General features: G+C 44.9%; 1 protein-coding gene across 1 annotated transcript; it reads right to left on the reverse strand.

Moving 5' to 3' along the window:
- Nucleotides 1-4,879: 4,879 nt before the first annotated feature.
- On the reverse strand, nucleotides 4,880-8,686 carry LOC116981443 (probable G-protein coupled receptor 139). The gene is made up of 2 exons (XM_033034497.1): nucleotides 8,617-8,686; nucleotides 4,880-5,766 (listed from the first exon to the last, which is right to left on the reverse strand). Exons 1-2 carry the CDS (start codon nucleotides 8,684-8,686, stop codon nucleotides 4,880-4,882), a joined length of 957 nt encoding a protein of 318 aa, XP_032890388.1.
- Nucleotides 8,687-26,103: the final 17,417 nt, after the last annotated feature.

The following is a 26,103-nucleotide window of genomic DNA, read 5'->3' on the forward strand; positions in this document are numbered from 1 at the left end:
TGCACATTGGTGCAATCAGTCTCTGACTGAAGATGCTGCTCTTGATCACCTTCAGGGCATGGAGTGGGTGAGTGGGGTTGGTCATTATTGAACCCAGTTTGTTCAGAGTTCTGGCCTCTGCCACCTGCTGGACCGTTCGTTGCTCAGCCCCGACCACTGAGCCGGCCTTCCTGATCAGCTTGTCCAGTCTGTTTTTGTCCGCTATGCGGGCGCCATCTCCCCAACAGGCCACAGCAAAAAACAGAGCACTGGCCGCCACTGAATGGTAGACACTGCACAGTAGGGGTTGGCAGATGTTAAATGACCTCAGCCTCCTTAAAAAATACAGTCGGCTTTGTCCCTTCCTGTACACCGCCTCCATATGACACTTCCAGTCCAGCTCACTGTCAAGCTGCACCCCAAGGTACCTGTGGTTAGCGACCACCTCCACCTCAGTGCCCTTAATGGTGATTGGTGTTGCTTGAGTCCTCCTCCTCCCCCTCCTGAAGTCCACAACTATCTCCTTGGTTTTTTTGGTGTTAAGATGGAGGTTATTGTGTGCACTCCACTCCACAAAGTTACTTATTATGTCTCTATACTCCTCCTCATTGCCCCCTTTAATGAGGCCGACAACAGCTGTGTCATCCGAAAACTTCTGCAAAAAGCAGCTGTTGGTGTTATATTGGAGATCCGCTGTGTAGATGGTAAACAGGAACGGAGCCAGCACAGTTCTTTGTGGAGCCCCTGTGCTGCTCAAGATGGTGCCCGAGACACTGTTCTGTAGGCGCACATACTGTGGTCTGAGGGAAAGGTAATCCAAACACCACAGTACCAGTGATGGATCCACTTTCATCTTCTCCATCTTCTCCCCTAGCAGTCGGGGCTGAATTGTGTTGAAGGCGCTTGAGAAGTCAAAAAATGTAGTCCTTACAGATGCATCAGTAGTGTCCAAATGTGTGTACACCCTCTGCAGCATGTAAATGAGGGCATCATCGATACTGATGTTAGGCTGATATGCAAACTGTAAAGGGTCCATTTGATTTGACACACTAGTCCTGATGTAAGAAAGGACAAGTCTCTCAAATGTCTTCATTATATGTGAAGTGAGCGCTACTGGTCTGTAGTCATTGTGGAGAGTGGGATGGGTCTTCTTTGGGACAGGTACCAGGCAAGATGTTTTCCACAGCCTTGGAACCTTCTGTAGACGCAAGCTCAGGTTGAACAGGTGTGTTAGGATACCACACAGCTCTGAAGAGCAAGTCTTCAGTAGCCTTGGGCTGGTGTCATCAGGCCCCACTGCTTTCCCTGGCTTCAGTCTGTCCAGCATCACCTTGACCTGAGCAGTATGAAGAGTCATAGGTGGGGCTGCCGGTGGAGTGGGAGGTGGAAAGAGGGGACTCCGTACAGGTGACATCTCAGGAGTGATGGAGATGATGGAGAGGGGGAGGGGAGGTGGAGAGGAAGCAGCAATGGTCAGCAGACCAGGTGGGGGAGGTTGGGGTGGTGTGGGGCAGTCAAATCTGTTGAAAAATCTGTTCAGATCATCAGCCAGACTCTGTTCACCATCAGGCAGTGTACCACCTTTCTGCTTCATGCCCGTGATCTTTCGCATTCCAGCCCATACCTGCTTCACACCATCTTGCTGCAGCTGTCGTTCTAATTTGAACCTATAGGCTTCTTTCCCCTCCTTAATCCTCACCTTCAGTTCCTTTTGAAGTTCTTTGATTTTATTCCTGTCGCCCTCCCTGAAAGCCTTTTTCTTCTCATTTAGTAAGCCCTTCAGGCTGCTGGTAATCCATGGTTTGTTATTAGGGTAGCAACGAATTACCCTGGATGGCATGATGTCATCATAACAGAAATTGATGTAATGGGTAATGCATTCTGTTAGTCCGTCAATGTCTTCCCCATACTCCTCACAGAACACATCCCAATCTGTTGTCTCAAAACAATACCTCAGGGCTTCATTTATTATTGCTAGCCAAAGCTAGCAATGGTGATGTTACAAGAATTGATTATGCAGGCTGTGTTTCTCTTTTGTGCGCTATCTGCTGTGCTCACGTCTGCTCTGATTGCACTCATGTAAGTTGTAATTTGCCTGGATAGTATACAAAACTACGTGTTTTTAAGGTATCTCTGTACACCTTTATTAAAAATAAAACAAACCAAACATTGGTGATACTTTATTGTCACTTAGTAACTAGGTGCAGTGAAATTCATCGTTGTTTGCATACAAAGTACACAAAAGAGTACCACAAAGGCGCCGACAAACTTACAAGAAGGGACGAGTACTTTTTGTAAATATGTTGTCAGCTTTGTGGCGACTCTTTTGTGGACTTTGCACGCAAAATCATAGAATTTCACTGCATCCAGCTAGGTACAAGTGCCAAAGTTTCATCAACTTTTATTTTTGTTTTATTATTATAAGGTGTACAGAATTGCCTTGAAAAACTTTTTGTGTGTTTTCCAGGCAAATTACATGAGTGCGCTCATAACATAGGTGAGCTTAGTGGAAAAACGTAACTCCCAGACCTCCTTTACATCTCTCCCCTCTTGCCCTGGATGAAGGGATGGAATTCCAGTGAGGAGAACCCCGGATCATCCAATCTCTCCTTATAAAGGCAGCCCTCCACTGTAGGTAACATCCTGGCGAATCTCTTCTGCACACTCTATTTTGCGATTACATCCTTCCGATCGTGTGCTGACAAGAACTGCACACAATTCTCCCAATGACGATCATATGTAAGTCTCAACGTGACGTCCCAACTCTTATTCTCAACGACTCGGCCATTGAAGGCAAGCATTCCAAATACCTTCTTCACCACAACATCTGACTGTGTCACCACTATCAGTGAGCTATAAACTTGCACCCCAGGTTTCTCCTTGCAACATCGTTCATAAAGTTCCTACCATTGATGAGGATGGTAAACATTTATTTTAATGTGCAAGTGCCGGGCGCAGAGAAGGAACAGGCTGGCTCAGTGGCCGAGCAGTTAGTGGTGTGGCCCTCGAATCTCCAATGAGCCCAGGTGTGGTTCTGACCTCCACTGCAATCTATGTGATGTTTGCACGGTCTCCTCTCGACCTTGTGGGTTTCCACCAGGTATTCTGTATTCACTTATTCCTGTAACTCTCTAACTCTGTAATTCTGTAACTCTTATTCCTCTAAACAATAATCCGCCTGCTGAGTTATTTCTCACGACAGAACCACTGTACCCAAGACTCAACGGGAACCCCATGCCCATGACGGCAGCTCATTTCCATCCTTTAAAACAAAAAGAAAATCGTACGTTCTACAGGTGTGGTTTGTAAATATGTAGTAAGATCCACCCGCCCGCTGGAAAGAGAGAGGAGGGTGTTATTAAAATCGGCGAATTCAATGTTTATATCGTTGGGTTGTAAGCTACCCAAGCGGAATATAAGGTAGACAAAAGTGCTGGAGAAACTCAGCGGGTGAGGCAGCATCTATGGAGAGAAGGAATAAGCGACGGTTCGGGTCGAGACCCTTCTTCTCTTTTTTTATTTTATTTGATTTAAAAGTGCTATATAAATAAAAAATAACTTACTTACTTACTTTTGTCTATATTCCCTAAGCAAGCGGAATATAAGGTGCTATTTCTCCAGTTAGCTTGTGGCCTCACTTTGGGAGGGCGTGGGAATGGGAATGAAAATAGGATTTTTCAGTCATTTTAAAAAGTGATTTAATGACTTCGATATTTGAGTCAGTGAATATGTTATTGCATTTTTAAAATTTTGAAGTAATTTGCAAGACGAATTTTAAACACTGAGCGCATTTGATAAATTGTAATTGTCGGATCTATTCTACTTTCAACATTTCCGTGCACAATGAACAGGAAGAGATCGCTCATCTTGTGTACTCTGTACTCGGGGTTTTATTTTCAAAGAGATTGTGGTTTAAAATACGAGATGTTATGATTGTAGAAAAAGGCAGAGGTTTTCCCCGAAATTCATTTTTAATTCTTGCAGAATTGTAACACTCAGAATCAAAAACAAAGTCTGGCTTGAGGATAATTACGCGTGGTAATTTAAGCCCAGACAAAATGTTGCCATTGTACCTCGTGAAAAAATCAAACGTCTTCCCTGAACAATACAGGAATAATAAAGGACCATACACGAAATAAAATATGTTGTCACCGGTGGCGCCAGCAATGGCTGCCTCGCCAACAGTCTGCCTGTCCCTTCCTTCTTTGTTGTTTTAATAGTATGTGTTCAATGTATGTTTTAGAGTGCCTTGACTTGTTTTATGTGGAGTGTGGGAGTTGGGAGCAACTTTGTTTTAATATGTGGGGGGGGGGGGGGGGGGGGGGGGGGGTGTTGGGGGAAACTTTTTAAAATCTCTTACCTCGATGGAGATGCGATTATTTGCTGTTTCGTATCTCCGACCGCCCCGACGCGAGAGCTTCGATCGCCCTGACGCGGGGGCTTCGAACGTCGGCTGCCCCGACCGCGGGAGAATAAAGAGGGAATAAGATTGGACTTTATTGCCTTCCTTCACAGTGAGGAATGTGGGGATCGGCTGTGGTAGATGTTTATATAAAATTTAATGTTTTTGTGTGTCTTGTTGCTTTTTTTGTTAGTATGGCTATATGGTAATTCAAATATCACTGTACCCTAATTGGTACACGTGACAATAAAAGACCTTTGAAACCTTTGAATAACAAGGTGCCGCTTTCTCCCCCGAAACGCAAGAACGTAAATGCTTAACATAAATAAAATAATAGCACGTACGGACAGATAATCAGTCTATAGCCTGCAAAGTACATGGGGAAATGGATTTTAGTTTCATCTCACTTACAGTTTTTCGATGAAAACGACTAGAGCAATGGGTGAAGAAACTATGCTGAGAGTTCCTGCTCACATTTTGCAATTAAATCGCATGGTTTCATCTCTTCAGTACTTTAATCACTCTCAATGGGTATGTTATTGCATTTCTGAATTCTTCTCTGAATTTCTTCTGAGTTCCCGCATAAATACACGTGTTGGTGCAACAGCTCAGAAGCAGCAACGCGTTCCCGCTTTCTTGCAGAATCGACCCTGATGCATAGTCGGTTTTCGAAAATTGCACGTACAAGAAATTGACAACATGCGTGGTCCAAAGCACGATGAAACTTCCTGAAATACTGAAGAGCAAAATGATGGATTTCTTCCGGTTTTCCATCTCGGGGTCGCTCTCATTCTCCCCATGGCTCTGGACCCGGAGCCTCTTGCGGGCTCTGTTGGCCGCCAGGATATCCCTGACGGTCAGAACGTTGAGCAGTAACAACAGGACGAAGGGGATACATGGATTGATAATATGGTCGGCAGTATCAAACAATCTCCATAAAGGATCAGTATAGTACCTTTCCCTGGCGATGCACTTCCAGGGTACACCGTCATGTATATATAAAGGGCCATACACGAAATAAAACGGTATGTTTTTCAAAAAGCTCACGACGCAGACTGTCACTATTACAGCAGCCACCATTTTATCCGTGCAGTATTTATGTTTCAGCTTTTGGTAACAAATGACTATAAATCTATTGAAGGTGAACGCGACCGTTAACCAGACGGAGCTGTCCCTGGCTCCGTTCGATAGAGCGATTTTAAGGCAACAGACTGGAGTGATGGAGAGGAAAGAGGCAGGGAAATAAATGTTAGTGATCCGGTTCAATAGCACCGCCATGATGAGGACAAGAAGATCGGTCAGCGCCATCGACAGTAGGTACCAAGTGATGCAGCGGGAGAGACCGCACCTTCCGCGGTACATTATCACAATCGTCGCCAAATTACCTATTGACAAGAAAAAATAAGACGTAATTAAAGTGTGCATTAATCATCGGATAAGCTGCTCGCAGAAATGAAGGGTTTTACATCAGATCCCTGTCCTGTGGTCGAAATGATGCAGTTGCTTGGAACGTTACAATTGCTGTGTCGTTCCAAGACCACGGGCGTAAAACTCTGATTCCCATAGCAGAGGCGGTAATCCTTCTTCGTGGAAAATTAGATCGATAATCCCAGAACTGTGTCAACATTATTTCATATAATGTTGCACCACAGAGAGCATATTAACGTATGGAATCTCTGTGTGGTATCGCAGCTGCACGGAGGCGCAGAAGAGAGCTCTTCAGCGCGTCGTACACAGAGCGCAGAGGATTATTGGGACACAGCTACCAGCCTTGGAGGGCATCTACCACACACGGTGCCTCAGGAAGGCCGTCAGCATCCATAAAGACTCCTCACACCCTTGTAATGGACTGTTCGAACTACTTCCCTCCGGCAGACGTTACAAGGCCTTTTACGCCCGAACCTCCAGACTCAGAAACAGCTTCATTCCCAGAACTATATTATCTAAATGGTGGCCGACTAGGAAAAGGGGAGATGCAGCGAGACCTGGGTGTCATGGTACACCAGTCATTGAAAGTGGGCATGCAGGTGCAGCAGGCAGTGAAGAAAGCAAATGGTATGTTAGCTTTCATAGCAAAAGGATTTGAGTATAGGAGCAGGGAGGTTCTACTGCAGTTGTACAGGGTCTTGGTGAGACCACACCTGGAGTATTGCGTTCAGTTTTGGTCTCCAAATCTGAGGAAGGACATTATTGCCATAGAGGGAGTGCAGAGAAGGTTCACCAGACTGATTCCTGGGATGTCAGGACTGTCTTATGAAGAAAGACTGGATAGACTTGGTTTATACTCTCTAGAATTTAGGAGATTGAGAGGGGAATCTTATAGAAACTTACAAAATTCTTAAGGGGTTGGACAGGCTAGATGCAGGAAGATTGCTCCCGATGTTGGGGAAGTCCAGGACAAGGGGTCACAGCTTAAGGATAAGGGGGAAATCCTTTAAAACCGAGATGAGAAGAACTTTTTTCACACAGAGAGTGGTGAATCTCTGGAACTCTCTGCCACAGAGGGTAGTCGAGGCCAGTTCATTGGCTATATTTAAGAGGGAGTTAGATGTGGCCCTTGTGGCTAAGGGGATCAGAGGGTATGGAGAGAAGGCAGGTACGGGATACTGAGTTGGATGATCAGCCATGATCATATTGAATGGCGGTGCAGGCTCGAAGGGCCGAATGGCCTACTCCTGCACCTAATTTCTATGTTTCTATGTTTCTAACTATAGCGGCTCTGAACCGGCCCTGCTGAGTGCCCCCCATCCCACCTGGACTGTCTCCCTCAGATGGTCACGTCGCACAGTTTATTTATTTATTTTTTTTGACATGGTTGGAAGCTGCATACCAAATCTCATTGCACTGATGTGTAATGACAATAAATTATATTATTATTATTATTATTATTATTAATATTATTATTATTATTATTAATTGTTATTATTATTATTATTATTATTATTATTATTATTATTATTATTATTATTATTATTATTATTATTATTATTATTAATAATGTGGAATTAAACAAAGCAAGCTAGGGAACACTACCAGAGCACAACGGGGACCGCACCCTCCACGGGAAAGGATCCCAATCGTCACCAAGTTACCTAGTTTGAAGAAAATACGCCTATAAAACGTATATTCATCATTGAACAGACGGCACGCACAAATGAGATGTTTTACATCAGATCTAGGTACAGATGTTCAAATTATACAGATCCTCTGGACGTTACACTCCACACTGGAACAGGCATAGTCAAATACCTTTCCCAGCTCGGTCATTCCTTCTTCTCCCTGCTCCGGTCGGGCAGGCGATACAGAGGGTCGAAGTCGCGCACCACCAGACTCAGAAGTAGCTTCTTCCCCGCCGTTATCTGACTCCTGAACGGACCTTCTACGGGCTAGGGTACAGTCCTATCACCACCCCCCTCCCCCCCCCCCTCCCCCTCACCCCCATCTCATGGCAGACATTGAACATTGCCTCGGGCACCTTAGCGCTGTTATGCTGAACACGATATTTTGCATTTTACAGCGTTCTCTGTAACCTCCATATGTGTGACCTAAACGTGAAAGTAAGTGAACATGATTTAATGTTACCTATCTAGTCCCTCCACAGATTCTGCCCAGCTCGCTGTGACTGAAACATTTGTTTTGTTTTGCACGTGTGTTCCAACGTGGTTTAGAAACATAGACGCGTAGAAACATAGAATAATAGGTGCATGAATAAGCCATTCGGCCCTTTGACCCAGCACCATTATCATGGCTGATCATCAAAAATCAGTACCCCGTTCCTGCTTTTTCCCCATATCCCTTGAATCCTTTAGCCCTAAGAGCGGAGTTTTATCCTACACACCTTAGGGACAATTTACAAATAGCAGCTGCGTGTTCTCTCAATGTCCCTGGACAACGCTGGAGTTTCTGTTCAAATTACAATCATTGATTCCCGTGACAGAGACCGACATCCTTCTCACCGAAAGTACAGATCTTTTCAATATAATTGGAATTAAACAAAATACGGAAGGAAACGCACTACCACAGCACCGTCGTGTTTAATTCGTGGAAATAAAACTCCGGTTCAACCTATGTAAAATATGTCAATGCAATTTGTACCAACCGTGCATCTCGACCGAGCAGTATTCGGTAGATTATTCTACAGGGAACAGCGTGCGATATAAAACATGCTATTTCCATCGAGTAGAGAGACAGTTTGACTCCACGCGCCCACGGCACCAATTATCACAGGACGTTACCTGGAACTCCGACAGCGCCCAAAACAGGATAGTAAATGGCGAAGAAAGGGTTCGTCACTTGCGCGTGCATTTTTCCTGTTAAAATCTCATGTGTAGTCTCAAGTTCCAAAGAACACCCTGACTCTGTATTGCAGTCGCAGGATCACCTTATATATTGCATGAAACCCCCAGAGAGGGAATTTGGTCCAACCTATTTTCAATAAACACCTTAAATGATTCAGCTGCAATTGTTCCCATCTTTCAATTTCAGAACAGCGAAGAGCATGACGTCACTTGGCTCCATTGGCTCGGAGTATTGAATGGAAACTTGGGAAAACCATTTACAGTTCGTCCATTAATATACGCTAACAGAAGGCGGCCTTTCTCAGCACTAGTTAATTTTCCTTCAATGGTTAGAAACATAGAAACATAGAAAATAGGTGCAGGAGTAGGCCATTCGGCCCTTCGAGCCTGCACCGCCATTCAATATGATCATGGTTGATACTAAGATAGGTGGGGTTGCGGGTAATGAAGTAGAGTTTCAAAGTCTACAGAGAGATTTATGCCAGTTGGAAGAGTGGGCTGAAAGATGGCAGATGGAGTTTAATGCTGATAAGTGTGAGGTGCTACATCTTGGCAGGACAAATCAAAATAGGACGTACATGGTAAATGGTAGGGAATTGAAGAATGTAGGTGAACAGAGGGATCTGGGAATAACTGTGCACAGTTCCCTGAAAGTGGAATCTCATGTAGATAGGGTGGTAAAGAAAGCTTTTGGTGTGCTGGTCTTTATAAATCAGAGCATTGAGTATAGAAGTTGGGATGTAATGTTAAAATTGTACAAGGCATTGGTGAGGCCAATTCTGGAGTATGGTGTACAATTTTGGTCGCCTAATTATAGGAAGGATGTCAACAAAATAGAGAGAGTACAGAGGAGATTTACTAGAATGTTGCCTGGGTTTCAGCAACTAACCATATAACCATATAACCATATAACAATTACAGCACGGAAACAGGCCATCTCGGCCCTACAAGTCCGCGCCGAACAATTTTTTTCCCTTAGTCCCACCTGCCTGCACTCATACCATAACCCTCCATTCCCTTCTCATCCATATGCCTATCCAATTTATTCTTAAATGATACCAACGAACCTGCCGCCACCACTTCCACTGGAAGCTCATTCCACACCGCTACCACTCTCTGAGTAAAGAAGTTTCCCCTCATGTTACCCCTAAACTTCTGTCCCTTAATTCTGAAGTCATGTCCTCTTGTTTGAATCTTCCCTATTCTCAAAGGGAAAAGCTTGATCACATCAACTCTGTAACTAAGTTACAGAGAAAGGTTGAACAAGTTAGGGCTTTATTCTTTGGAGCGCAGAAGGTTAAGGGGGGACTTGATAGAGGTTTTTAAAATGATGAGAGGGATAGACAGAGTTGACGTGGAAAAGCTTTTCCCACTGAGAGTAGGGAAGTTTCAAACAAGGGGACATGACTTGAGAATTAAGGGACTGAAGTTTAGGGGTAACATGAGGGGGAACTTCTTTACTCAGAGAGTGGTAGCTGTGTGGAATGAGCTTCCAGTGAAGGTGGTGGAGGCAGGTTCGTTTTTATCATTTAAAAATAAATTGGATAGTTATATGGATGGGAAAGGAATGGAGGGTTATGGTCTGAGCGCAGGTATATGGGACTAGGGGAGATTATGTGTTCGGCACGGACTAGAAGGGTCGAGATGGCCTGTTTCCGTGCTGTAATTGTTATATGGTTGTTATATGGTTATCCAGCTCAGTATCCCATCCCTGCCTTCTCTCCATACCTCCTGATACCTTTAGCCACATGGGCCACATCTAACTCCCTCTTAAATATAGCCAATGAACTGGCCTCAACTACCTTCTGTGGCAGAGCATTCCAGAGATTCACCACTCTCTGTGTGAAAAAATGTTTTTCTCATCTCGGTCCTAAAAGAATTCCCCCTTATCCTTCAACTGTGACTCCTTGTTCTGGACTTCCCCAACATCGGGAACAATCTTCCTGCATCTAGTTTGTCAAACCCCTTAAGAATTGTGTAAGTTTCTATGAGAACAAAGGGTCACCGTTTAAGGATAAGGGGGAAATCTTTTAGGACCGAGATGAGTGAAACATTTTTCACAGAGAGTGGTGAATCTCTGGAATTCTCTGCCACAGAAGGTAGTTGAGGCCATTGGCTATATTTAAGAGGGAGTTAGATGTGGCCCTTGTGGCTAAAGGAATCAGGGAAATGGAGAGAAGGCAGGTACAGGATACTGAGTTGGATGATCAGCCATGATCATATTGAATGGCGGTGCAGGCTCGAAGGGCCGAATGGCCTACTCCTGCACCTATTTTCTATGTTTCTAAGATCCCCCCTCAATCTTCTAAATTTTAGCGAGTACATGCCGAGTCTATCCAGTCTTTCTTCATATCTTTCTATATCAATATCTATATATATATTCTATATCTAATATCTATATCTATATCTTCATATCAACTACATTCTGTGGCAGAGAATTCCAGAGATTCACCACTCTCAAGAGAGAGTACAGAGGAGATTTACTAGAATGTTGCCTGGGTTTCAGCAACTAAGTTACAGAGAAAGGTTGAACAAGTTAGGGCTTTATTCTTTGGAGCGCAGAAGGTTAAGGGGGGACTTGATAGAGGTCTTTAAAATGATGAGACGGATAGACAGAGTTGACGTGGATAAGCTTTTCCCACTGAGAGTAGGGAAGATTCAAACAAGGGGACATGACTTGAGAATTAAGGGACAGAAGTTTAGGGGTAACATGAGGGGGAACTTCTTTACTCAGAGAGTGGTGGCTGTGTGGAATGAGCTTCCAGTGAAGGTGGTGGAGGCAGGTTCGTTTTTATCATTTAAAAATAAATTGGATAGTTATATGGACGGGAAAGGAATGGAGGGTTATGGTCTGAACGCAGGTGTATGGGACTAGGGGAGAATACGTGTTCGGCACGGACAAGAAGGGTCGAGATGGCCTGTTTCCGTGCTGTAATTGTTATATGGTTATTATATAGTTATATGAAAGTCCTGACATCCCAGCAATCAGTCTGGTGAACCTTCTCTGTACTCCCTCTATGGCAAGAATGTCTTTCCTCAGATTAGGAGACCAAGTTAGAGGCGTGATGTCATCACGAAATACAGCGCTGTGCACAGACCAACAGCCGACTGCGTCCACAACAGCCATCATCCGCCACTAACACTATTCCGATACTCAAATCGTCTTTTATTCGGCCCAAATACATGCGAAACTGCTTTACCAGAAAGGGGACCGGATTGGGATGTATTAGCTACATGGAGCCGTTGGAAAAATCGGATCATTTTCTTTGGAACGACGGGGTTCGTGTGGAGACTAGAAAGATGTATAAAAATCACTGGAGGCAAAGAAAGGCATCCTTTTCCCCAGGGTGGAAATTTCAAGGACCAGGGGGAATGTTTTTAAGATGAGACATGACACCGTTTGGGGTTTTTACGCGCTGCCAGGGGTGGCGGTGAAGACAGATAGAGACAGCGAGATTGAACAAGCTTTTAGATGGGCACATGGATATGCAGGGAATATAGGGATGTGTGTCACGTGCAGCAGAGGAGAAGATTTTAACTTGGCATCATGTTCAATAGACAATAGACAATAGGTGCAGGAGTAGGCCATTCGGCCCTTCGAGCCAGCACCGCCATTCACTGTAATCATGGCTGATCATCCACATTCAGTACCCCGTTCCTGCCTTCTCACCATATCCCCGGACTCCGCTATCTTTAAGAGCTCTGTCTAACTCTCTCTTGAAAGCAACCAGAGAATTGGCCTCCACTGCCTTCTGAGGCAGAGAATTCCATAGATTCGCAACATTCTTGCGTGTCCAACTTGACACCATTCATAGAAACATAGAAACATAGAAACATAGAAACATAGAAATTAGGTGCAGGAGTAGGCCATTCGGCCCTTCGAGCCTGCACCGCCATTCAATATGATCATGGCTGATCATCCAACTCAGTATCCCGTACCTGCCTTCTCTCCATACCCCCTGATCCCCTTAGCCACAAGGGCCACATCTAACTCCCTCTTAAATATAGCCAATGAACTGGCCTCGACTACCCTCTGTGGCAGGGAGTTCCAGAGATTCACCACTCTCTGTGTGAAAAAAAGTTCTTCTCATCTCGGTTTTAAAGGATTTCCCCCTTATCCGTAAGCTGTGACCCCTTGTCCTGGACTTCCCCAACATCGGGAGCAATCTTCCTGCATCTAGCCTGTCCAACCCCTTAAGAATTTTGTAAGTTTCTATAAGATCCCCTCTCAATCTCCTAAATTCTAGAGAGTATAAACCAAGTCTATCCAGTCTTTCTTCATAAGACAGTCCTGACATCCCAGGAATCAGTCTGGTGAACCTTCTCTGCACTCCCTCTATGGCAATAATGTCCTTCCTCAGATTTGGAGACCAAAACTGTACGCAATACTCCAGGTGTGGTCTCACCAAGACCCTGTACAACTGCAGTAGAACCTCCCTGCTCCTATACTCAAATCCTTTTGCTATGAAAGCTAACATACCATAAGGATTTGAGTATAGGAGCAGGGAGGTTCTACTGCAGTTGTACAGGCCTATATACAGTCTGTGTACAGGCCTATGTACAGTCTATATAGCTTTGGAAAATGGTCACCAATGCGTCCACGTTTTCTAGAGCCACCTCCTTAAGTACGATGGGATGCAGACCATCAGGCCCAGGGAATTTATCAACCTTCAGTCCCATCAGTCTACCCAACATCATTTCCTGCCATGTGAATTTTCTTCAGTTCCACCGTCACCCTAGATACTCTGGCCACCAGTACTTCAGGGAAATTGTTTGTGTCTTCCTTGGTGAAGACGGATCCAATGTACCTGTTCAACTCGTCTGCCATTTCCTTGCACCCCTCGCAAGAGAGAGCTAAATAGGTCTCTTAAAGATAGCAGAGTCAGGGGATATGGGAGAAGACAGGAACGGAGTACTGATTGTGGATGATCAGCCATGATCACATTGAGAGGCGGTGCTGACTCGAAGGGCCGAATGGCCTACTCCTACAGCTATTGTTTGTTGTCTATAATAGATTCACCTGTTTCAGTCTTCAAGAGTCCAACTTTAGTCTTAACTATTTTCTTCCTCTTCACATACGTAAATAAGATTTTACTATCCTCCGTTATATTATTGGCTAGCTTATTGGTACCTCATCATTTAGGTAGACGTTGCTTATATCGGTAGATCGGAGACAACCAGTGATGCCAGTGGCAGCTGGCATTCAAGGATGAGTCTATCTTTTTTGCACGTGTAGATCTCTCCCAAGCAGCGCAGGCGTATTCTGCAGCAGAGGGGAGCAGAATGCTAAGTCTGTAGTACGTACTGTTGTTGGTTTGGCACCCCAGTTGGTGTTGGTGAGTTTGTTCAATATTTTGTTGTGGGTGCCCATAATTGCTTTAGTTTTTTCCACGTGTGCCTTCAATGTTAAGCAGCGGCCGAGTGTGACTCCAAGGTAGACAGGGATTGGGCAATGTGTTAGTGGGAGTCCTCGCCATGTGGTAGTTGATGGTCGGCCTCTTGGTTCCTCAAGTGGAATGCACAGGCCTGTGTGTTCGATGGGTTGGCGCGCAGCTGGTTTTTCTCCTAGTGTGAAGATAAAGCGGCGAGTGCCTCTGTCAGCGTTCTCTCAACATCTTGGAACTGTGTACCCGGTGCTGTTATACAGAGATCGTCAGCATAGATGAAATGCTTAGTTACCAAGTCAGTTGGTTGGTCATTGGTGTAGATGTTGTACAGGATCGGCGCCAGAACACTTACTCGAGGGAGGCCGTTCTTTTGTCTTCGCCATCTGCTCCGTTTCCCTCCTTTCTCGACAAAGAACCTTCGATTTTGGGGCATCGTTTGTATTAGCTCGGTTAGATGCAGATCTTTTGTCATCTCAAGGATCTTGTAGAGGAGTCGTTTGTGGTTGATAGTGTCGTATGCTGCTGACACATCGACAAACACTGCTCCCGTGATTTACCCTTGTTCGAAGCCATCTTCGATATGTTGCGTTAGGTTGAGGAGCTGGCTTGTTGTGGACTTTGTGCATTGTGGATGATCAGCCATGATCACAGTGAATGGCGGTGCTGGCTCGAAGGGCAGAATGGCCTACTCCTGCACCTATTGTCTACTGTCTATTGTCGATTGTCTTATTCCTGTGCATGCCTCCGCCCGGGATCCAGTGCCCGCCCATTTCTTCCACCACATCAACCCCTTCCTCACTTCCCCCTTTATCCCACTCTCCAGCTTTATATACTTTACTCCCTTTTCACGCCTCCTCCTTATCTGACATCGTCTTGTTTCGCTGTATACGGCTTGTCCGCTTCTATCACCCTCTTGTCTACTATTCAACTCTGGCTTTTGTCCACATAATCAGTCAATCAAAACCCTCCTCAGCTTATCCACCTATCACTTGCCAGGTTTTATCGTGCCCTTATCTCGTTTCTCGTTTCTCCTCCCTACTACAAACGGTCTGAAGGGGGATCCCAAACGGAATTGTCGCTTATTCATGGCATCGGGAAAAGAGAACGGAAAAAGGGGTATTATTCAAAATGTGAGAATTCAATGTTCAAAGGTTGTAAGATATCCACACGGAATACGAAGTGCCCTTCTTCCAGTGTGGCCTGACGGTGGCAATGGAGAAGGCCCAGGAGAGGATTTTTAAGGTGTTTTTTTCTTGAATGCAATGGCATCCCTTGGCGAGCCCGAATTCCCTCTCTGGGATTTCAAACGCTATAAAAGGACACCCTATATTACAACACCGAGCCAGTGGGATCTCTGGAGCTTGAGACTACACATTGTTGTGACTGGAAAAAATGCACGCGCGAGTGACGGACCCTTTCTTCGTCCTTTACTACCCTATTCTGGGAGCTGTTGGAGTTCCAGGTAACGTCCTGTGATGATTGATGCTGTCGGCGGAAAAAAGCAAACAGCCCGTTTTTCACGCGTTGTTCTCGGCAGAAGCAACGAGCAAATGCTGATTGCTCAGTATGTACGATGGCACAATTTTGTATTTTACAAAGTAGGAGATTTGAGTAGGAGATTTATTGCCATAGAATTTCCACGACCTTTTCATTAACCAGATATTTTCAGTGCGGAATTTTCGCAGACTCGGGATTTTCACGACCGTATTATCATGCGTGCTTTGTACAATTCCAGTCATATTTAAAAGACGGTAACGCAGTTCTCGGATTGCCGATCTATACTTTCGGGGAGAAAGATTTCGGACACTGCCACGGGAATCTGAGTTTATATGCTGAATTGAAAATATAGCATTGTGCTCAGGCTTTGTCAGAACTCCCAGCTGATATTCATCGGATGAGAGGTACAGGAGCATCAGCTGCAGAACCAGCAGGATGCTACACATCTTCTTTCCACAGGCAATAAGACTGGTTAACGGACTGTGTCCCCTCCCCATATATCATACACCAACACATCTAACCTCGCCCATACTTTGACAGCTAGGCACCTGTCAATGCAAAGCCACTGTTCGGTCTGAATGTCTGTTATTATTTCAATTTTTAGGCCTATTTTAGATATGGTAATTTTAATTTTTAAAGCTATATGTATTTATTCTGTTTTTATTAACCGCACTGATGGGAACTGATTGAGAAATGTTTTTTTCCGTTTCATCTGTGTATGTAAGTACTCAGTTAAAATGACATTAAAGTAAATACTGAAAATACTGAATACTGAATAATACACTGCCTCACAAACCTGGTCACTTATTTTAAGGTTTGTGTTTATTTTTAGCACGTGTACCGAGGTGCAGCGAAAAACTTTGTTTTGCATGCTATTCGTTCAATACGATCAAATAATACTATACATCAATACAATCAAGCCAAACCAAGGTCCAATAGACAGAGCGGAGGGCGTGATGGAGAGTGTGGAACATAGTTCTCGGTATTACAAACTAACAGATCCGAAGATAAAATCCAAAGTCCACAATGAGGTGGAGGAGAATTTCTGTATCCTGGCTAATGACGGAGCCGTTCCGATGGGTGATAACAGACGAGAAGAAGCTATTTCTGAGTCTGGCGGTACGCGCGTTCGATCCTCTGTTTCGTCTGCCCGACCGGACTAGGGAGAAGAAGGAATTACCCAGCTGGGAAAGGTCTTTGATAATGTTTGTTCTAGTGTGGAGTGTAACGTCCAGAGAAACTGCATCATTTCAATCCCCGAACCTAGATCTGACGCGAACCTTCTCATTTGTATGCAATGAGTAATTGTTTTCCTCAAGTGTTTTTTTTTCTCTTTACATTAGGTAACTTGGTGACGATTGGGATCCTGTTCCGCGGAAGATGCGGTCTCTCCCGTTGCATCACTTGGTATTTACTATCGATGGCGCTGACCGATCTTCTGGTCCTCATGACGGCGGTGATTTTGAACCGGACCACCACCATTTATTTCCCTGCCTCCTTCCTCTCTATCACTCCAGTCTGTAGCGTCAAAGTCGCTCTGTCCTACGCGGCCAGGGACAGCTCCGTCTGGTTAACGGTCGCGTTCACCTTCAATCGATTCGTCGTCATTAGTTGCCAAAAGCTGAGACAAAAATTCTGCACGGAGAGAATGGCGGTTGTTGTAATAGCGTCAGTCTGCATTGTGAGCTTTGTTAGAAATATACCGACTTACTTCGAATTTCGACCATTATATATGGACGACGGTGTTCCTTGGTACTGCATGATCAAGTCAAGTTACTACACTGATACTTTTTGGAAAATGTTTGATACTCTCGACCAGATTATTAACCCCTGTGCCCCCTTCGTCCTGCTGTTATTGCTCAACCTTCTGACCGTCAGGGATATCCTGGCGGCCAACAGAGCCCGCAAGAGGCTCCGGGTCCAGAGTCACGGGGAGCATAAGAGAGACCCCGAGATGGAGAACCGTAGGAAATCCATCATTTTGCTCTTCAGTATTTCAGGAAATTTCATCGTGCTCTGGGCCACACACGTTGTCAATTTCTTGTCCGTTAAAATAAGCAAACGTAGTTATGCGTCGGGGTCGATTCTGCAAGAAAGCGCGAACGCGTTGCTGCTTCTCAGCTGTTGCACCAACACGTGTATTTACGCGGGGACTCAGAAGAAATTCAGAGAGGAATTCAGAAATGCAATAACATACCCGTTGAGAGTGATTAAAGTACTGAAGAAATGAAACCACGCGATTTAATTGCAAATTTTGAGCACGAACTCTCAGCAGAGTTTCATCTCAACTGTAAGTGAGATGAAACTAAAATCCATTTCCCCATGTACTTTGCAGGCTATAGACTGATTATCTGTCCGTACGTGTTATTATTTTATTTATGTTAAGCATTTACGTTCATGCGTTTCGGAGAAGAATTCAAAAATGTCATAACATACCCACTGAGAATGATGAAAACATTGAAGTCATGAAATCAGTATTCAAAATCACTTTGCCTAAATTAAACTGAAAACACTCAACAGAATGAAAAGAACAAGCAGATATCATGTATTGGAGTTTGGTGATGAAAGTTACAAAATCTATTTGAATATTTTCATATTTTCGAAAAGTTGTGTCGGGAACATTGATTCCTTATTTGGCCGTAAGGTAATCGTAGAGAACCATCAACTAGAACCGTGTCAGCCTCGGTGGTGAATGCCTTCCCTCTATGTTGTTGGGACGCGCTTTCCAGGATGTTCAGCACGGACATTGCCGACGACACCACAGTGGTAGGACTGATCAGTGACAACGACGAGTCAGCCTACAGGGATGAGGTCCAGCACCTGACAACCTGGTGTGCCAACAATAACCTCGTCCTCCAAGAAGACAAAGGAAATTATTGTTGACTTCAGGAAGATCAGAGGGGGCAGACATACCCCCATACATATAGACGGGACTGAGGTGGAGCGCGTCTCCAACTACAAATTCCTCGGGGTACACATCTCGGAGGATCTGTCCTGGTCCCTCAACACCTCCAAGCTGATCAAAAAGGCGCAGCAGCGCCTTTACTTCCTGAGGAGGCTCAAGAAAGCTCACCTGTCCCCCCAGATCCTGACCAACGTTTACCGCTGTACCATCGAAAGCATCCTGACCACCTGCTTCACGGTATGGTACAGCAGTTGCACCGTAGCGGACAGGAAGGCACTACAACGGGTGGTGAAAACCGCTCAGTACATCATCGGTGCCCCGCTCCCTGCCATGGATGCCCTCCACCGAAAACGGTGGCTGAGACGGGCCGGGAAGATCATCAAAGACCCCTCCCTCCCTAACCATGGACTGTTTGCCCTCCTCCCATCAGGGAAGCGGTACAGGAGCCTCAGGTCTCGTACTAGTAGGATGAGGAACAGCTTCTACAACAACACTATCACACTGCTGAACTCGGAATCCCGCCGATAGATTTATCCAGTCTCCCCGTCGACATTGTTTGCTTATTCTGTATTTTTATTTCTATATTGCACTATTACTACGGACTGACGCTAAACTGCATTTCGTTGTATCCATACTTGTATTTGTGCAATGACATTAAAGTTGAATTGAATTGAATTGAATTTAAAAATGTTGGGCAAGTCCAGAACAAGGGGTCACAGTTTAAGGATAAAGGGGAAATCTTTTAGGACTGAGATGAGAAAAACATTTTTTACACGGAGAGTGGCGAATCTCTGGAATTCTCTGCACAGAATGTAGTTGAGGCCAATTCACTGGCTATATTTAAGAGGGAGTTAGATGTGGCCCTTGTGGCTAAAGGAATCAGGGGGTATGGAGAGAAAGCAGGTAGAGGATACTGAGTTGGATGATCAGCCATGATCATATTGAATGGCGGTGCAAGCTCGAAGGGCCGAATGGCCGACTGCACCTATTTTCTATGTTTTTATCTTTCTATTAACCTTCCTCACTCATCACATGTTGAAACTCCGCCTCCTCATCTGAACTCCCTCGTGAGGGTCAAGATCCTTGCATTCATACACCCTAGCAAACAGCTTCGGAATCTTGGATGCTTCCACGTTTTCTGCTTTCCCCTGCAAATAATAAACTTACCTGCTGAATTATTTGTAATTACACAACCAGGTAGAAGGTACAGGAGCCTGAAGACTGCAACAACCATGTTCAGGAATAGCTACTTCCCCACAGCCATCAGGCTATTAAACCTGGCTCGGACAAAACGTTGATTATTAATAACCAATTATCTGTTATTTGCACTTTATCCGTTTATTTATGCATGTGTGTATATATTAATATTATAGTATATGGACACATTGATCTGTTTTGTAGTAAATACGTACTATGTTCTGTGTGCTGAAGCAAAGCAAGAATTTCATTGTCCTATCAGGGACACATGACAATAAACTCACTTGAACTTGAACTTGAGATGTGACAGTGCACACCACAGCCCTAACTGGTTGGAAATCAAAACTTTCATTGGGTATGTGGATAGTCAAGTCAAGTCAAGTTAAGTTTATTTGCCACATACACATACGAGATGTGCAGTGAAATGAAAGTGGCAATGCTCGCGGACTTTTGTGCAAAAGACAAACAACCAAACAACCAAACAAACTATAAACACAATCATAACACACATATTCTTTTACATAATAAATAATGGAAGGAAAAACGTTCAGTAGAGTTAGTCCCTGGTGAGATAGGCGTTTACAGTCCGAATGGCCTCTGAGAAGAAACTCCTTCTCAACCTCTCAATTCTCACCGTATGGCAAAGGAGGCGTTTGCCTGACCGTACCAGCTGGAACAGTCCGTTGCAGGGGTGGAAGGGGTCTCTCATGATATTGTTCGCTCTGGAGTTGCACATCCTGATGTATAGTTCCTGCAGGGGGGGCAAGTGAAGTTCCCATAGTGCGTTCGGCCGAACGCACTACTCTCTGCAGAGCCTTCTTGTCCTTGGCAGAGCAATTCCCAAACCAGATGGTAATATTCCCGAACAAGATGCTTTCCACCGCCGCTGCGTAGAAGCACTGGAGGATCCTCGGAGACACTCTGAATTTCCTCAATTGCCTGAAGTGGTAAAGGCGCTGCCTTGCCTTACTCACGAGTGCTGAGGCGTGTGATGCCCATGTCATATCCTCGGAGATGTGGACTCCCAGATATTTAAAACAGTTCACCCTATCCACAGGATCCCCATTTATCCTCAATGGAGTGTACGTCCTCGGATGATGTGCCCTCCTAAAGTCCATGATCAGCTCCTTCGTTTTTTTGATGTTCAAGAGGAGGCTGTTATCCTGGTACCAGAGTGCTAGACCAGCCACCTCCTCCCGGTAGGCCTTCTCGTCGTTGTCTGAGATCAGGCCCACCACCACAGTGTCATCCGCAAACTTAATTATTGAGTTGGAGCTGAACCTAGCCACACAGTCATGTGTGTACAGGGAGTACAATGGGGGGCTGAGGACGCAACCCTGGGGCGATCCTGTGCTCAGGGCGAGGGACTTCGATGTATTCCCTCCCATCTTGACTACCTGAGGCCTGGCGGGAGAAAGTCCAGGACCCAGGCACACAGGGAGGTGTTGAGCCCCAATTCCATTAGCTTCCCGGCCAGTCTGATGGGGACTATTGTGTTGAAGGCTGAACTGTAGTCTTTGAACAGCATCCTCACGTAGCTCCCCTTCTGGCTGTCCAGATGGGAGAGAGCGGTGTGCAAGACCTGGGAGACCGCATCGTCCGTGGATCTGTTCAGACGGTATGCGAACTGCAACGGGTCCATGTTCCGAGGGAGGAAGGCGCAAATGTGTTCCTTCACCAGCCTCTCAAAGCATTTCATGACTACCGAGGTAAGGGCCACCGGACGGTAGTCATTCAGACAGGCTGGGGAGGCATTTTTTGGTACCGGTACAATGATGGAATTTTTGAAGCAGGCAGGGACCACGGACTTGTCCAGGGAGAGGTTGAATAACGTAGTGAGCACTGGAGCTATCTGCATAGCACAGGACGTGAGTACTCGCCCCGAGATGCCATCGGGGCCTACAGCTTTTCTCGTGTTCACCCGTATCAGAGCCCTCCTCACGTCGTGCTCGGACAGCGAGAATGTGTGCACATTCCTCCCTTCAGCTTCGGTAGCCAGCCCGCTGGCGGTATTGTCGATAGTCGGCAGACCTGGAGTGGTGTTGCCCCTCTCGAAACGAGCGTAAAATGAGTTCAGGTCATCAGCTAGGGAGGTGCCAGCACTTGCGGATGAGGGAGGGGTGCTCCGGTAGTTGGTTACAATCCGTAACCCCTGCCACAGGTTTCTGGCGTCCTGCTGCTCCATCTGTAACTCCATCTTGTCTCTGTACCTTATCTTTGCGTCCTTCACTGCCCTTCGCAGTCGGTAGGACTCTGCCTTGTAGACGTCCATGTTTCCTGATGCCAGGCCCGAGTTGTAGGCAGCGGTGCGAGCATTCCGGGCCACACGAACAGACCTGTCTACCCAGGGTTTTTAGTTCGGAAAGGTGCTTACCCTTACCGTGGGGACGATGTTGTCGGTTACTGTTGCGATGAAGTCCGCGACTGCTTCCACGAACTCACTGACGTCACTGGAACTTGCTTCGAACATATTCCAGTCGACATCACTCAGTGCATCTTGCAGCATGGCCTCTGACTGGTCGGACCACCGCTTTACGTCCCTCCTCTCTACCGCTTCGCGAACTACCCTCTGTTTATACTCCGGCAACAAGAAAATGGCAGCGTGGTCAGATTTTCCTAGGGGAGGGAGTGAAACGGCCTTGTAGCCTGTTCAGTCCTTGAATTAGATTGTTCAGTCCTTGAATTTTCAGGGAGAAGGCTAATTGAGATCTTGCCATTTCCCTTGGCTGAAAGTGTGTCTGGGATTGCTGAACAATCTGGGATGCTCAAGATACTGGTGAGGTTTTCCCTGCATATACTCCACATTCACAGTGTCAGTGAAACATCTCATTGTAAATCTATCTATTTCAATCTACTCGGCGAATATTTTGAACAATGCTTTTAGATCAGGAACAGTGGCGCAGCGGACAGAGCTGCTACCTCACAGCACCAAGACCCGGGTTTGATCATTCTGACCTCGGGTGCTGTCTGTGGGGAGTTTGCACGTTCTCCCTGTAACCACATGGCTTAACGCCAGGTGCTCCAGTTTCCACCCATATCCCACTGTGCCGCCCATAGTCACATCTGTATCCTGAGATCCCTTTGTTTTTTTCCGTCCTACATACAAACATACCTTCTAAGTGAGAAATGACCCTCCTATTCTGGCCTTGCATTTGTCTGTATTGAATTGCTTTGCCTAGGCATTCTGCAAATTTAATAACGTTCTGGAATTTACACAGTTCTCCTCCTTAGTCCTCTGCCCACTTTCATGTCAACCGCAAGTTTAGAAATTGAGATTCAGTCTAATTATTGCCCTGAATCGAAAAAGGCTGGGGCAATATGAAGCAGGTATTAAAATTATGACAAAGTAGATAGAGAGAAACCCTTCCCAGCCAAGGAACATTAATTTAGGACGATTAGCCAGAGTATACGTGCAGAGCGGGCGTGTTTATTATTGCTAGCCAAAGCTAGCAATGGTGATGTTACAAGAATTGATTATGCAGGCTATGTTTCTCTTTTGTGCGCTATCTGCTGTGCTCACGTCTGCTCTGATTGCACTCATGTATGTTGTAATTTGCCTGGATAGTATACAAAACTACGTGTTTTTTAAGGTATCCCTGTACACCTTTATTAAAAATAAAACAAACCAAACATTGGTGATACTTTATTGTCACTTAGTAACTAGGTGCAGTGAAATTCATCGTTTTTTTGCATACAAAGTACACAAAAGAGTAACACAAAGGCGCCGACAAACTTACAAGAAGGGACGAGTACTTTTTGTAAATATGTTGTCAGCTTTGTGGCGACTCTTTTGTGGACTTTGCACGCAAAATCATAGAATTTCACTGCATCCAGCTAGGTACAAGTGCCAAAGTTTCATCAACTTTTATTTTGTTTCATTATTATAAGGTGTACAGAATTGCCTTGAAAAAGTTTTTGTGTGTTTTCCAGGCAAATTACATGAGTGCGCTCATAACATACGTGAGCTGGGCAAACCCGTCCCCGCTAACAACCAATCTCAGTGGAAAAACGTTACTCCCAGACCTCCTTTACATCTCTCCCCTCTTGCCCTGGATGAAGGGATGGAGTTCCAGTGAGGAGAAACCCGGATCATCCAATCTCTCCTTATAAAGGCAGCCCTCCACTGCAGGTAACATCCTGGCGAATCTCTTCTGCACACTCTATTTTGCGATTACATCCTTCCGATCGTGTGCTGACAAGAACTGCACACAATTCTCCCAATGACGATCATATGTAAGTCTCAACGTGACGTCCCAACTCTTATTCTCAACGACTCGGCCATTGAAGGCAAGCATTCCAAATACCTTCTTCACCACAACATCTGACTGTGTCACCACTATCAGTGAGCTATAAACTTGCACCCCAGGTTTCTCCTTGCAACATCGTTCATAAAGTTCCTACCATTGATGAGGATGGTAAACATTTATTTTAATGTACAAGTGCTGGGCGCAGAGAAGGAACAGGATGGCTCAGTGGCCGAGCAGTTAGTGGTGTGGCCCTCGAATCTCCAGTGAGCCCATGTGTGGTTCTGACCTCCACTGCAACCTATGTGATGTTTGCACGGTCTCCTCTCGACCTTGTGGGTTTCCACCAGGTATTCTGTATTCTCTTATTCCTGTAACTCTCTAACTCTGTAATTCTGTAACTCTTATTCCTCTAAACAATAATCCGCCTGCTGAATTATTTCTCACGACAGAACCACTGTACCCAAGACTCAACGGGAACCCCATGCCCATGACGGCAGCTCATTTCCATCCTTTAAAACAAAAAGAAAATCGTACGTTCTACAGGTGTGGTTTGTAAATATGTAGTAAGATCCACCCGCCCGCTGGAAAGAGAGAGGAGGGTGTTATTAAAATCGGAGAATTCAATATTTATATCGTTGGGTTGTAAGCTACCCAAGCGGAATATAAGGTAGACACAAGTGCTGGAGAAACTCAGCGGGTGTGGCGGCATCTATGGAGAGAAGGAATAGGCGACGGTTCGGGTCGAGACCCTTCTTCTCTTTTTTTATTTTATATGGATGTATAGTAATCTAATTTATTCTCTGTAAAGCACTTTGGCTTCAACGTGATTTGATTTAAAAGTGCTATATAAATAAAAATGACTTACTTACTTACTTTTGTCTATATTCCCTAAGCAAGCGGAATATAAGGTGTTATTCCTCCAGTTAGCTAGTGGCCTCACTTTGGAAGGGCGTGGGAATGGGAATGCAAATAGGATTTTTCAGTCATTTTAAAAAGTGATTTAATGACTTCGATATTTGAGTCAGTGAATATGTTATTGCATTTTTAACATTTTGAAGTAATTTGCAAGTCGAATTTTAAATACTGAGCGCATTTGATAAATTGTAATTGTCGGATTTATTCTACTTTCAACATTTCCGTGCACAATGAACAGGAAGAGATCGCTCATCTTGTGTACTCTGTACTCGGGGTTTTATTTTCAAAGAGATTGTGGTTTAAAATACGATATGTTATGATTGTAGAAAAAGGCAGAGGTTTTCCCCGAAATTCATTTTTAATTCTTGCAGAATTGTAACACTCAGAATGAAAAACAAAGTCTGGCTTGAGGATAATTACGCGTGGTAATTTAAGCCCAGACAAAATGTTGCCATTGTACCTCGTGAAAAAATCAAACGTCTTCACTGAACAATACAGGAATAATAAAGGACCATACACGAAATAAAATATGTTGTCACCGGTGGCGCCAGCAATGGCTGCCTCGCCAACAGTCTGCCTGTCCTTTCCTTCTTTGTTGTTTTAATAGTATGTGTTAAATGTATGTTTTAGAGTTCCTTGACTTGTTTTATGTGGCGTGTGGGAGTTGGGAGCAACTTTGTTTTAATATGTGGAGGGGGGTGGGGGGTGTTGGGGGAAACTTTTTAAAATATCTTACCTCGATGGAGATGCGATTATTTGCTGTTTCGTATCTCCGACCGCCCCGACGCGAGAGCTTCGATCGTCCTGACGCGGGGGCTTCGAACGTCGGCTGCCCCGACCGCGGGAGAATAAAGAGGGAATAAGATTGGACTTTATTGGCTTCCTTCACAGTGAGGAATGTGGGGATCGGCTGTGGTAGATGTTTATATAAATTTTAATGTTTTTGTGTGTATTGTTGCTTTTTTTGTTAGTATGGCTATATGGTAATTCAAATATCACTGTACCCTAATTGGTACACGTGACAATAAAAGACCTTTGAAACCTTTGAATAACAAGGTGCCGCTTTCTCCCCCGAAACGCAAGAACGTAAATGCTTAACATAAATAAAATAATAGCACGTACGGACAGATAATCAGTCTATAGCCTGCAAAGTACATGGGGAAATGGATTTTAGTTTCATCTCACTTTCAGTTTTTCGACGAAAACGACTAGAGCAATGGGTGAAGAAACTATTCTGAGAGTTCCTGCTCAAAATTTGCAATTAAATCGCATGGTT

This window comes from Amblyraja radiata, chromosome 15, assembly GCF_010909765.2.
Source record: "Amblyraja radiata isolate CabotCenter1 chromosome 15, sAmbRad1.1.pri, whole genome shotgun sequence".
NCBI lineage: Eukaryota > Metazoa > Chordata > Chondrichthyes > Rajiformes > Rajidae > Amblyraja > Amblyraja radiata.

Bases quoted from the DNA above. Each gene is read 5' to 3' on its own strand.
- LOC116981443 (XM_033034497.1), bottom strand. From the start codon at position 8,686: ATGCACGCGCAAGTGACGAACCCTTTCTTCGCCATTTACTATCCTGTT. The intron at 5,767-8,616 runs GTAACGTCCTGT...TCTTGTCAATAG, and splicing joins GGGCGCTGTCGGAGTTCCAG to GTAATTTGGCGACGATTGTG.